Raw genomic sequence first — 12,917 nt, forward strand, 5'->3', positions numbered from 1 at the left:
AGCATGCCTAATGCACGTTCACGCAGATGAGCAGGGACCCTGGGCATCTTTCTTTGGGTGTTTTTGACAGTCGGTAGACAAGTCTCTTTAGTGTCCTGCGTTTTTAGAACTGTGACCTTAAATGCCTACTTTCTGTAAACTGTTAAGGTCTTAACGACCATTCCACAGGTGCATGGTAATTCATTGATTATGGTTAATTGAACATGCATGGAAAACATTGTTTAAACTCTTTACAATGAAAATCTGTAAAGTTATTTGGATTTTCACAACATTATTGTTGAAATACACAGTCCTGAAAAAGGGACGTTACTTTTGCTGAGTATATAATGGTAACTTTACTTGTACTTCAGTAAACTTTCTCTGAAGTAACAGTACTGGTACTTGAGTACACAAGTTTATTACTCTTTCCACCTCTGTTGATCTCCCATAACATAAAGCATGTTTCCACCACAGCTCATTTACATGAAGAGACAAAATCTAAAGTGGCTGCAGCTGTAGTCAACTCTTCTGTAGTCAACTCTGGATAAAATCATCTGATAAATGAAATGTCATTTTCCAAAAAAGTAATTTAAACTCAGCAGTATAATCTGTGTATAAAAATGCAGAAATGCATGCAAACATTAGAATTTGAAGTTAAACGTCCATGGCTGAGCTCAGGACACAGACAGATACTGTAACACACTAATGATCTGTAATTATAATCAGAAAGAGAAGCAAAATTTGAAAAGGTGAGTAAAGAGAGACATTGTCTCACTTCCGTCTCTGTGTTATCTCTCACAGTGTCTACATTCTCACAGATATCCACCGTCATCTCCTCTCACTGTAATCTATACAAGCCTGAAATACTGTATTTTGTTACACTTTAAGCCATAGAAACGTGGACATTTTGTACCTGGGTGTTGTGTTTCTGGTCGTCTCACTGCGTCAGTGTCTTCAGTGTCGGGGTCGTGACCTTCAACATCATCTGCAATCTCATAGAGAACTACAACCATCTCATCCTGCTCAGAAGAACACTGAAACATCTCTGATCTATAAAAACTCACTATAACATGAAATGATGCGTCTCTGTGTGGACGTGACTGACAGGCCGAGTCTCTGTACTCTGTGTGAAGTGAATTAAATGTGCTGCTCCTAGAAAATGAAGTCAGAGGAAGTTACACATTAGAGGAGGAGCATCAGTGTTTTCCTGAGGTCAAAGTGTGAAGACGTTTGAGGTGCAGTTCTCACGCAGATCAAAGAAGTTTTTGTTTAAGTCCAATAATATATAAATACAAAACTAATATTTTCTGTGTTATAATGATGTAGACATTGTACTGATTCATCATATTCTTGTTTCTCATAAAGTCATTAAACAAAGCTTTTAGACTTTTCACCTGCGGCTTTAAAGTGCCCCTATTGTGCCATCTTAAGGTTGCTAATATTGCTTAATGAGTCTCCTAAAACACATGTATGCAAGGTCAAAAAACACTTAAGTTTTCGTTAAAAATAGATTTAATTTTACACCATTTCTAAATGATTCGTAAACGACTCGTGTAAAGCAGTTTGAAGGTTCAGTCTGTCTAAACCCCTCCTTTCCGTGTGCCCTCACTGCTGTGATTGGTCAGATGGCCCGGTGATTTATGACTGGTCTACCGCTACAGCGTGTGTCGGAAAACGAAATGACCATAACTGAACGACGGCTCTGGAGACCCGTCAATACATAGAAAAGATGCCGTCGGTTTTACCGTGTAACGATCAGCTAATTTTATATTAACTGTGGCTAAAAAAATCGAGAGGTCTTTTATCTTTGTGTCGGTGTTGCGTTACAAGGCCGGTGAGCAAAAAGGACAAACACAAACAATTAGATAAAGCAAACGTGTATTATACAAAACCAAATTAAGTAAACAAAAAAGGTGCACCACAACCAAACAAAGATATAAACAATATTTACAAACTACATATAATAAATGGTATGTGTATGTGTGCGAGGGAGTGGAAAATGTCCGAAGTCGGTGTTTACTGTATGTGTGTTAGAGGAGTATGGTTCGGTCTCACCGAGGTTAATGAAGTTCGAGAGGCCGATGACAGAGGGTGAGAAGTCTGGGGAATATGTCCAGTCAAAGATAATCCGGTTAAAAATCCACAGCAATCTCTCCTTCTCTCGTCCAAACAAATAACGCCAGCGCTGGTCCACCATTACTACTTCTCCCCTCGCTCTTTCTCGGCTGTTCCTTTGAAGGCAGGTCAGGGAAAGGGCAAGGGGCACTTTGCGAGTGTGTGATGCATTTTTGCCGTAGAAGGGCAGACGGACTTCGTGAGTGTTAAGTTCAGTTTTAATGAATGGTGGAGAATAAACAGTTAAAAAGGATTTCGTTTGCTCTCGTTTTGATTGTTTTTTTATATTACAAACTGTTTAAGTGAACCCGGCATGAATGCTAAATCACATTAACAAGAGTGTGGTAACGTTAATTGTAAGATGGCGGGCAAGTTGTTCGTGACGTAGAACGTGGGTGGACATTATGCAAATATGTTACGGAGTGACGTGGATCCGTAACAAAGTAAAAATAGATTTGCTAACGACTCGTTTAGGTGAATGTGAGCCGTTTTTTTTATAGACAAAAACATTTATCATGCACTGTCAGCGTCACAGATAGTGCAGATAGTTTATGTTCACATACAGCTACATGACACACTGCATGAAAGATCATATTTGAAAATGCATGATAGGACCTCTTTAAGACTGATGTATATATTAATAACAGGTTTATTTCTGTCATATGAATTAGTTGACATGTTCCTGCAGTAGATCTGGAATTATTTGTAAATTTACTTTTTCAGATGGTTTTATCCAGTTTTACTGCGAGGTTACAAGACACAAGTTCTACAGGTCTGAGATCAGCGTTAACCACCGCTCTGTCACACTAAAGGGAAAATAAACAAGTTCACACCATCAGCCACATAGAACACACACACACTAAAATACAGAGACACGCAAAGTGGGCAGGACATTTAATATTAATATTTACTTCTTACAAAATTTTCTTTCATTAGTGAGTGTTCAGTAAAGAGGAGTTTGTGCCGTGTGATTACGCGTTCAGTGTGTTTGTGTGTGTGTGTTTGTTGTCTTTTTTTTACACATATATGCTATAACATAAGTAATAACAGGAAATAACTTGTACAGATGTTCCACAACATTAAACTAAACTATAAACAGATAAAATGTGTCACATTACAAAAAAAATAAATAAATCACTGATGGATTTATTATAAAAACACGTGAAAAACACTGTTACTCTCTTTATAAAAAAATAACTGCTGTGCCAGAGATATTTTATAAGGATGTATTTTTATTTGATCTTATTTTTAAAGTGAATTGTTTAAATGATATTAAAAGGATTAAAAGCGTTACTGTTGGAGCAGACATGAACAGTCTCTGTGCACTTTGTATCACTGACTGATTACTGAGTTCACTCTGACAAAACATCATACACTGATATTCAATTATCCTCAACATACTGTCTTTTATACTGTATGTATTCTAAATGTGTATCTAAACACTTTATTATAACATGATAAATGTCACTGAGAAAGACGTGTCTCACAGATCCAGTGTAGTGACTCAGAGCATTTATTGTCATTCCAGACGTAACTATTTGAATCACGATACATTTCAACACAGTCCTCATCTTTACCTCCACCTGATTTACTCGGTTCCCCTGAACCCCAGAACCTGAAACCCAGAGAATCAGAATCAGACTCAGTTCAGTGTTCAGTTTCCTTCAATTCCACACATTTAACTGAATCCTCTCAGCCTCTGTTTACTGAGATCTACATTGGGACACGACAGGAATATAAATATAGTAAGAATAATTTTTATTAGTTTTCCAGCAGGAGAACAGTTTTAATGTGTTATTAATTTTACAGCAACATAAAAATTAAAAGCGACAGAGAAAGAATCTGAGTTTCTTACTCAGTGGTCAGTGGTTTACCGTCCACCCATTTCCACTCTCCCTCTGTATCTCTGTCACTCAGACCAATCCAATACACAGAGCCGTCCAGCTGTTTACTGATGAACTCCTGTAAATGACAACACAATGAAAAAGGCTTTAGTCTCTCTCTCTCTCTTTGTGGATGTGCTGTGTGCACATGTTAATACATTGTATGTATACATGTATGGGTGTTTGTACAGTATGAGTCGAGTATATGTACAGTATGAATAAGTGTGTGTATGTTTGTGTGTACATATATATATATAATAAACTTTTAAATAGTCCATTCTCCTAAATTTTCACAATAAAGTGTGTGTAAAACTCTCTCTCTCTCACACACACACACACACACACACACACACACACACACACACACACAGAAACACACACACACACACACCTGTTCCTCTTTGCTGTTTATGATCAGCAGGTCTGCTCCTTTGTCCCTGCAGTCCTGTCTGCTCTCAGTCCAGTTCTTCTTCTTCTCAGTAGACATGAAGTAAACACTGGAGTTTAAACTTGTCCATTTATCTAAAGAAATAAATAATAAAATGTACAGAGAGTTAAAGTGATGATGAATGGATTATTCAGATGCACCTGTTCTCACACTGCACATAATAAAACAAACACAAACTAGGAGAAATGATGCTATTAAAGATAATTTGTGAGTTAAAAAGGTGATTAATGAAGGGAAAGAAACATTTGACGATCACAAAAATAATGTAAATACAGAGAAGTCGCTCAGTAAAGCATTAGATAAATAACTAGTTTAAACATTTTGTGTTCTGAGCGCAGCATTTATTTTCTCTTTTTGTTTCTCAGTTTAAATATGAAGAGCACATGGCATTTCTGCAGCACTACAGCTTGTACTTCTGTAGAACTTGATAATAGTTTATTGTTGAGCAGAAAATTTAACACGAAATTAATTTACTTACACGAATCACAAAATGTCCTCAGGTGTCCATCTCTCTCCCTCAGTAACTGGTCTCTCTCATTAGTCAGGGTGTCGTAACTGGTCTGTAACTGGTTTTTCTCATTAGTCAGTGTGTTGTATCTGGTCTGTAACTGGTTTTTCTCATTAGTCAGGGTGTTGTAACTGGTCTGTAACTGTTTTTTCTCATTAGTCAGGGTGTTGTATCTGGTCTGTAACTGGTTTTTCTCATTAGTCAGGGTGTTGTAACTGGTCTGTAACTGTTTTTTCTCATTAGTCAGGGTGTTGTAACTGGTCTGTAACTGGTTTTTCTCATTAGTCAGGGTGTTGTAACTGGTCTGTAACTGGTTTTTCTCATTAGTCAGTGTGTTGTATCTGGTCTGTAACTGGTTTTTCTCATTAGTCAGGGTGTTGTAACTGGTCTGTAACTGGTTTTTCTCATTAGTCAGTGTGTTGTATCTGGTCTGTAACTGGTTTTTCTCATTAGTCAGGGTGTTGTAACTGGTCTGTAACTGTTTTTTCTCATTAGTCAGGGTGTTGTATCTGGTCTGTAACTGGTTTTTCTCATTAGTCAGGGTGTTGTAACTGGTCTGTAACTGTTTTTTCTCATTAGTCAGGGTGTTGTAACTGGTCTGTAACTGGTTTTTCTCATTAGTCAGGGTGTTGTAACTGGTCTGTAACTGTTTTTTCTCATTAGTCAGGGTGTTGTAACTGGTCTGTAACTGGTCTCTCTCTATAGGCAGGGTGTTGTAACTGGTCAGTAACTGGTCTCTCTCTATAGGCAGGGTGTTATTGTACTGGGTCTGTAACTGGTCTCTCTCTGTATACAGGTTGTTGTATTTGATCCACAGCAGTGTGACGGCAGTCAGCAGGAGAACACACAGCAGCACCACACACACTACAGTCAGTCTGTAACACCTGCTCCATGCAGTGTTGCCTCCTAGAGGTACATAGACACAAATACACGTCCTTTAGTCTCCAAATACAGAACTAACATTAATACACTATAAAAACTCCAACTAGATAAATGTTGAATGAATTAATATTGTATTGATGTTTAACTTCTTCCAGTGGGATTTGTTGAGACAACAGGTAACATTGTGTTCTTGCAAACTTTAAAGTCACAGACTGAATAAACTAAAAAAATCAAGTGAAGTCAGTAATTTACCTTCATTGAGATGCAGTCATGTGATTTTATAAGGCCTACACCCCCCACCCCCCTGTCGCACTGATGCTATCAAACTACACTAAAGAAGTGAAGATGGACATTTTGTGAACTCTTTATTCTGGGTAAGTATTTATTTATTTATTTATTTAAATTAAATATGTTACGGTTAGCCTACATTACTGGGTTGAGCTTAGCTAACGTTAGCCTTCATGTTACTGCACTGTACAGGAGTTAGCGAGCTAAAGGTTTATTTATTAGAAAACCCTGAAGTGTTTAACAGTTAAGGAGTAGCAGAGCTTCAGTAGTCAGGTCTGTGCTCTAAACATTCAACTCCAAAGGGACTGGACGTACACCTATGAAGCCATCCGAATGATTATTATTGGACTTGGAGAGACACACTCCCCTCAGATTCACATATTGAGAAACGAACTCTTGTTGCCATAGAGAGTCTTTTTCTGTGTCTGACGCATTGAGAAAAAAAGTCTTCAAAAGTCAAATGTTTGCTAGTTTTTAAAAATGGTTATGATGATGTAATGTAAAAGAATCAGTAAGATATTGATAAGAATCTGGTCTCCAGGTATTTTATTGACATTTAAACAAAATAGAATGTGTATTCTCCTGTTTTATGCAAATCACTCTTTTAACTTAAACTAGTTTTGGAAGAATATATATTTTTTAAGTAATGTTTGTGTGTTTTAATTGTTAGGGTACCTTGTTTTTATAGAAAAAAAAAACAACTACATTAATGGGCTACAATGGGAGACAACTTACCTTTTTAAGTAGATGAAAAGTTGGGCTAAGTCAACACTAGACAAATATAATTAATTGAGCCCACAACCAATACTACTTGAGCTGATTTACATATTTGAATTACAATTTAAGTCAACTTAAGATTTTGAACTGGGTACATGTTGTCTCAACTCAATGTGAAATATTTTGTTTGGTCAGCAAATTTCTCTAAAAGTTAAATAAATTTGCTGTGGAAGGCCTCCGAGTGGCGCAGTGGTAAAGTGCTCCCCCTTTTATCCTAAGATCGCGAGTTCGATTTCCGGGTGATGCTGTAACCTCTCTCGCGCCTGGAGGTCTAGATCTGATTGGCCAAGCTCTCTCAGAGGGGAGGGATGAGAGTTACTTCGTGCTCCCACATTAATCGCGGCTCTATAGCCAATCAGGGGCGTCTGTGAGCTCACGCAAGCGGAAGAAGTGAATAGCGCTGTCCTCTGAGTATGTTACTCCGCCTCCAACGGTGCGTGAGCGAGCAGTTTGAAAAGATGCGTTCGGCTAGAGTCAAGTTCGGAGGAATCACGTTATAGTCTTTGGCATTACCGACTGAGTAGTAACCTAGTAGTAACCTTAATGTGGAAGCCCCCTAGTGACGGGGTGGAATTGAACACAACTAAATTAGGGAGAAAATCGGGGAAAAATCCCCCCCCCCCAAAAAAAAAAAAAGCTGTGGAAATTGTTACTAAACTTCATTTGCTACTTCATTCATCAGTAACTCTATCCAGCCATCACTGTGAAACTCCTCCCTTTACACTAAACATGCAGTAATGTTTGTGGATTTTTGTTGGTTTTTAATAAACTGACTTGCAGATCTGAATCACATCACCTGTTCTCCCTCTGCACCTTGATAAGTGCTTAAGAAAAGTTAAGCTAAAGTTTTTGTGCTGATTTACAGAAATGTTTTGGATTTTTGCAAAGACTGAAAACATAAAAACACTTTCTTCATACTCGTGTGTATATTTACATGAAGACACAAAATCCAAAGTGGCTGCAGCTACGTACCACTAGGGGCGACGCTGACATGGTTTGTCTCTGGCGTAGTGAATTAGCATAAGGATGTAATGTAATTTAAACTCAGCAGTATAAACAGTGTATAAAAATGCATAAATACACGCAAATGTTAGAATTTAAAGTTAAACGTCCATGGCTGAGCTCAGACAGATACTGTAACACACTGATGATCTGTAACTATAAGCAGAAATAAACGTTTAAAAAAGTGATTAAAGAGAGAGATTTTCTCACTTCCGTCTCTGTGTTATCTCTCACAGTGTCTACATTCTCACTGATATCCACCATCATCTCCTCTCACTGTAATCTATACAATACTATACGTTTTAAACACTTTTGATCATGCGAACCTTAACATTTTGTACCTGTACAGTACATTGTACTTCTAGACGTCTTTCTGCACCAGCACCTTCCTTCCCTGTATCAGGGTCGTGACCTCTAACACCATCTGCACTTTCATAGATATCCACCACCATCTCCACTCGCTCAGAAGAAGACTGAAGCATCTTTAACTTATAAAAGTCTCACTAAAATATGAAATGTCTGTGTCCTCCGTGACTGACAGGCTGAGTCTCTGTACTCTGTGTGAAGTGAACATGTGCTGCTGTTAGCAAATGAAGTCACAGGAAGTTAAACATTATACGAGGAGCATCAGTGGCTTCTGTGGTCAAAGTCTGAAGACCTGAGCTTAAGTTCTCACTCGTACATTAGATGTTATCAAAGTCCAGCAGTTTTACAAATACTAAAATTAAGTTCTTTCATAATAATATACAGTAGACATTGCACTGACTCATTATATATATTTTTTGTTTCTCATAACATTTCACTTTCCGATTTCAAGATTGATGAATATGTTAATAACAGATTTATTTCTGTCATATGATTTAGTCGGCATGTTCCTGCAGAAGGTCTGGAATTATTTGTAGATTTACTTTTTCAGCCCGTTTGTTGCAGCTTTACTGTGGGGTTGCAAGAACAAATTCTAAGTGTCTGAGATCAGCTATAACCACCGCTCTCGGACACAAAAAAAGAAATGTCACACCAACAACATTACATTTATTCAGTCTGTGTCTCCAAACAAATACCACTGTAAGAAGTTGGGCCAACATTACAGTATTAATTAATTCAACATTTAAATAGTTGGATTTGTTACAGTGTATTCATGTACTGTACACAGTAAGCCAGTGTGTTTACCCTTATACTGAGGCACCCTGACATTACTGAGTTGAGCTTAGATTAACGTTAGACTTCTTGTTACAGCACTGTACACGAGTTTGCAAATTAAGCGAGCGAACCGTTCATAACCGTATCTTTTTTTCCACTTTTGCTCTGACTTTTGCCCAGTAACAGCGTCCTGCTCCACACCAGTGACAAGTTCGAGAAAACCCTGAAGTGTTTAACAGTTAAGGAGTAGCAGAGCTTCAGTACTAGGTAAGTTAAGTGATAAAAAAAAAATTCGCTAATGCTCATCTGTTATATCGGTTAACTTATCTATATCAAAACTGAATTGAGTAAATACCAGGTTAGTTTACAGTAAAACATCACTCCGAACATACAGTTATTCCTGAAAATGTCAAAGTATTGAAAATATTAAACCCATCTAATCTAAATATCAAACCCAAAATATATTTAACCATCATTAGAATTCCAGAAAGTGTTTTACCACACTCTGGCGGTGCATAGCCTTATTAATATATTAAATCTTTATCATAGCTAGATATTCAGTGAAATTTATCATCTTTGTGTTTACATCTCTTGTTTCTTTAACCGGAGCTCTGCTGTGGAGGATTGGGGTCAGAGGCGTGATGTTTGGCCTTTTGGAGCTACTGGAGGAGCGTGAACATGGTGTTGGTGGTGACTGTAGTCTTTGAAGGCCTGGGTGACTATGCAGCAGCTTTAGGTGTGGTGTTTAGACAGGTCTGTGCACTAAACATTAAATTAGTAAGGGACTGAACGTACACCTACGAAGCCACCCAAGCAATAATTTTTGGACTTGGAGAGACACGCTCCCCTCAGATTCACATGCTAAATCTTGTTGAAACAACCTCTTGTTGCCATGGACTCTTTATTTATCTTTATAATGTTTATATTTATGTACTGATGAGAATCTGTTGGTCTCCAGGTATTTTATTGACCTTTAAACAAAATAGAATGTGTATTCTCCTGTTTTATGCAGATCACTGTTTAAACTTTGACTAGTTTTGGATGAAGAAAGTAACAAAGTAAGGTTTGTGTTTTAATTGTTGGGGTATTTTTAGGGTACCTTGTTTTATAGAAAAACAATCACTTAAATCAACTACATCAGTGGGCTACAATAAGAGACAACTTACCTTTTTAAGTAGATGAAAGGTTGTGCTAAGTCAACACTAGAGAAATATAATTAACTAAGCCCAGAATCAATACCACTTGAGCTGACGTAAATATTTAAATTACAGGTTTAGATTTTGAAGTGGGTACCTGTTATATCAACTAAACAGCAATGTGAAATATTTTGTTCGATCAGCAAGTTCCTCTAAAATTTGAGTAAACTTAAAAAAGCTCTGCAACTTGTTACTAAACTTTTTACGTTGAGGCTTGTGTTTTTTGTTGTTGTTTTTTTGGCCAGTGCAGTTTCATTTCACCAACTTCATTAAAATCAAATCCTTTCATCAGTAACTCTATCCAGCCATCACTCTGAAACTCCTCCCTTTACACTAAATACATGCAGTAATGGGCGTGGCTTTGTGTTGGTTTTAAATAAACTGACTTGCAGATCTGAATCACATCACCTGTTCTCCCTCTGCACCTTGATAAGTGCTTAAGAAAAGTTAAGCTAAAGTTTTTGTGCTGATTTACAGAAACGTTTTGGATTTTTGCAAAGACTGAAAACATAAAAACACTTTCTTCATACTCGTGTGTATATTTACATGAAGATACAAAATCCAAAGTGGCTGCAGCTACGTACCACTAGGGGCGACGCTGACATGGTTTGTCTCTGGCCGAGTGAATTAGCATGAGGATGTAATGTAATTTAAACTCAGCAGTATAAACGGTGTATAAAAATGCATAAATACACGCAAATGTTAGAATTGGAAGTTAAATGTCCATGGCTGAGTTTAGAACACAGACAGATACTGTAACACACTGATGATCTGTAATTGTAATTAAAAAGAGAAGAAAAATCTAAACATATTGAGTAAAGAGAGAGATTTTCTCACTTCCGTCTCTGTGTTATCTCTCACAGTGTCTACATTTTCACAGATATCCACCATCATCTCCTCTCACTGTAATCTATACAAGCCTGGATTACTGCATCTCTGTATTTTATAAAACTATTAACTATGCAAACTTGGACATTTTGTACCTGTGTGTTGTGTTTCTGGTCGTCTCACTGCGTCAGTGTCTTCAGTGTCGGGGTCGTGACCTTCAACATCATCTGCAATCTCATAGAGAACTACAACCATCTCATCCTGCTCAGAAGAACACTGAAACATCTCTGATCTATAAAAACTCACTATAACATGAAATGATGCGTCTCTGTGTGGACGTGACTGACAGGCTGAGTCTCTGTACTCTGTGTGAAGTGAATTAAATGTGCTGCTGTTAGAAAATAAAGTCAGAGGAAGTTACACATTAGAGGAGGAGCATCAGTGTTTTCCTGAGGTCAAAGTGTGAAGACGTTTGAGCTGCAGTTCTCACGCAAACCATAAATGGTTTTTTTTTAGAAGTCCAATAGTATATAAATACAATAATAATATTTTCTGTGTTATAATGATGTAGACATTGTACTGATTCATCATATTCTTGTTTCTCATAACATCATTACACAAAGCTATTAGACTTTTCACCTGCGGCTTTAAGACTGATGTATATATTAATAACAGGTTTATTTCTGTCATATGAATTAGTCGACATGTTCCTGCAGTAGATCTGGAATTATTTGTAAATTTACTTTTTCAGATGGTTTTATCCAGTTTTACTGCGAGGTTACAAGACACAAGTTCTACAGGTCTGAGATCAGTGTTAACCACCGCTCTGTCACACTAAAGGGAAAATAAACAAGTTCATCAGTCACATAGAACACACACAATACACACGCACACACACACACACACACAGACACGCAAAGTGGGCAGGACATTTAATATTAATATTTTTCTTTCATTAGTGAGTGTTCAGTACACAGGAGTTTGTGCCGTGTGATTTCTTGTTCAGCGTGTGTGTGTGTGTGTGTGTGTGTGTGTGTGTGTGTGTGTGTATGTGTGTGTGTGTTTATTGTCTTTTTTTACTCAGACATGCTCTAATGTAAGTGATAACAGGTATTAACTTGTACAGATGTTCCACAACATTAAACTATAAACAGATAAAATGTGCCACTTTACAGAAAAAATAAAAATAAATCAAAGATGGATTTATTATAAAAACACGTGAAAAACACTGTTACCTGCTTTATAGAAAAATGACTGCAGTGCCAGAGATATTTTATAAAGATGTAAGTTTATGTGAATTGTCTAAATGATATTAAAGGATTAAAAGCTTTACTGTTGGAGCAGACATGAACAGTCTCTGTGCACTTTGTATCACTGACTGATTACTGAGTTCACTCTGACAAAACATCATACACTGATATTCAATTATCCTCAACATACTGTCTTTTATACTGAATGTATTCTAAATGTGTATCTAAACACTTTATTATAACATGATAAATGTCACTGAGAAAGACGTGTCTCACAGATCCAGTGTAGTGACTCAGAGCATTTATTGTCATTCCAGATGTACCTATTTGAATTACGATACATTTCAACACAGTCCTCATCTTTACCTTTACCTGTATTACTCGGTTCATCTGAACCCCAGAACCTGAAACCCAGAGAATCAGAATCAGACTCAGTTCAGTGTTCAGTTTCCTTCAATTCCACCCATTTAACTGAATCCTCTCAGCCTCTGTTTACTGAGATCTACATTGGGACACGACAGGAATATAAATATAGTAAGAATAATTTTTATTAGTTTTCCAGCAGGAGAACAGTTTCAATGTGTTATTAATTTTACAGCAAGATAAAAATTAAAAGCTACA

The 12,917-nt window shown here is 37.2% G+C and overlaps 1 protein-coding gene across 1 annotated transcript; it reads right to left on the reverse strand.

The window, feature by feature from the left end:
- Positions 1-3,360: 3,360 nt before the first annotated feature.
- On the reverse strand, positions 3,361-11,832 carry LOC128508201 (C-type lectin domain family 4 member M-like). The gene is made up of 6 exons (XM_053479424.1): positions 11,202-11,832; positions 5,698-5,839; positions 4,913-5,484; positions 4,369-4,499; positions 3,950-4,056; positions 3,361-3,709 (listed from the first exon to the last, which is right to left on the reverse strand). Exons 1-6 carry the CDS (start codon positions 11,329-11,331, stop codon positions 3,559-3,561), a joined length of 1,233 nt encoding a protein of 410 aa, XP_053335399.1. The 5' UTR covers positions 11,332-11,832; the 3' UTR covers positions 3,361-3,558.
- Positions 11,833-12,917: the final 1,085 nt, after the last annotated feature.

Source organism: Clarias gariepinus, chromosome 20 (assembly GCF_024256425.1).
Source record: "Clarias gariepinus isolate MV-2021 ecotype Netherlands chromosome 20, CGAR_prim_01v2, whole genome shotgun sequence".
NCBI lineage: Eukaryota > Metazoa > Chordata > Actinopteri > Siluriformes > Clariidae > Clarias > Clarias gariepinus.

Bases quoted from the DNA above. Each gene is read 5' to 3' on its own strand.
- LOC128508201 (XM_053479424.1), bottom strand. From the start codon at position 11,331: ATGTTTCAGTGTTCTTCTGAGCAGGATGAGATGGTTGTAGTTCTCTAT. The intron at 4,500-4,912 runs GTGATTCGTGTA...TTATTTCTTTAG, and splicing joins TGGACACCTGAGGACATTTT to ATAAATGGACAAGTTTAAAC. The intron at 4,057-4,368 runs GTGTGTGTGTGT...TGTCATTTACAG, and splicing joins TAAACAGCAAAGAGGAACAG to GAGTTCATCAGTAAACAGCT.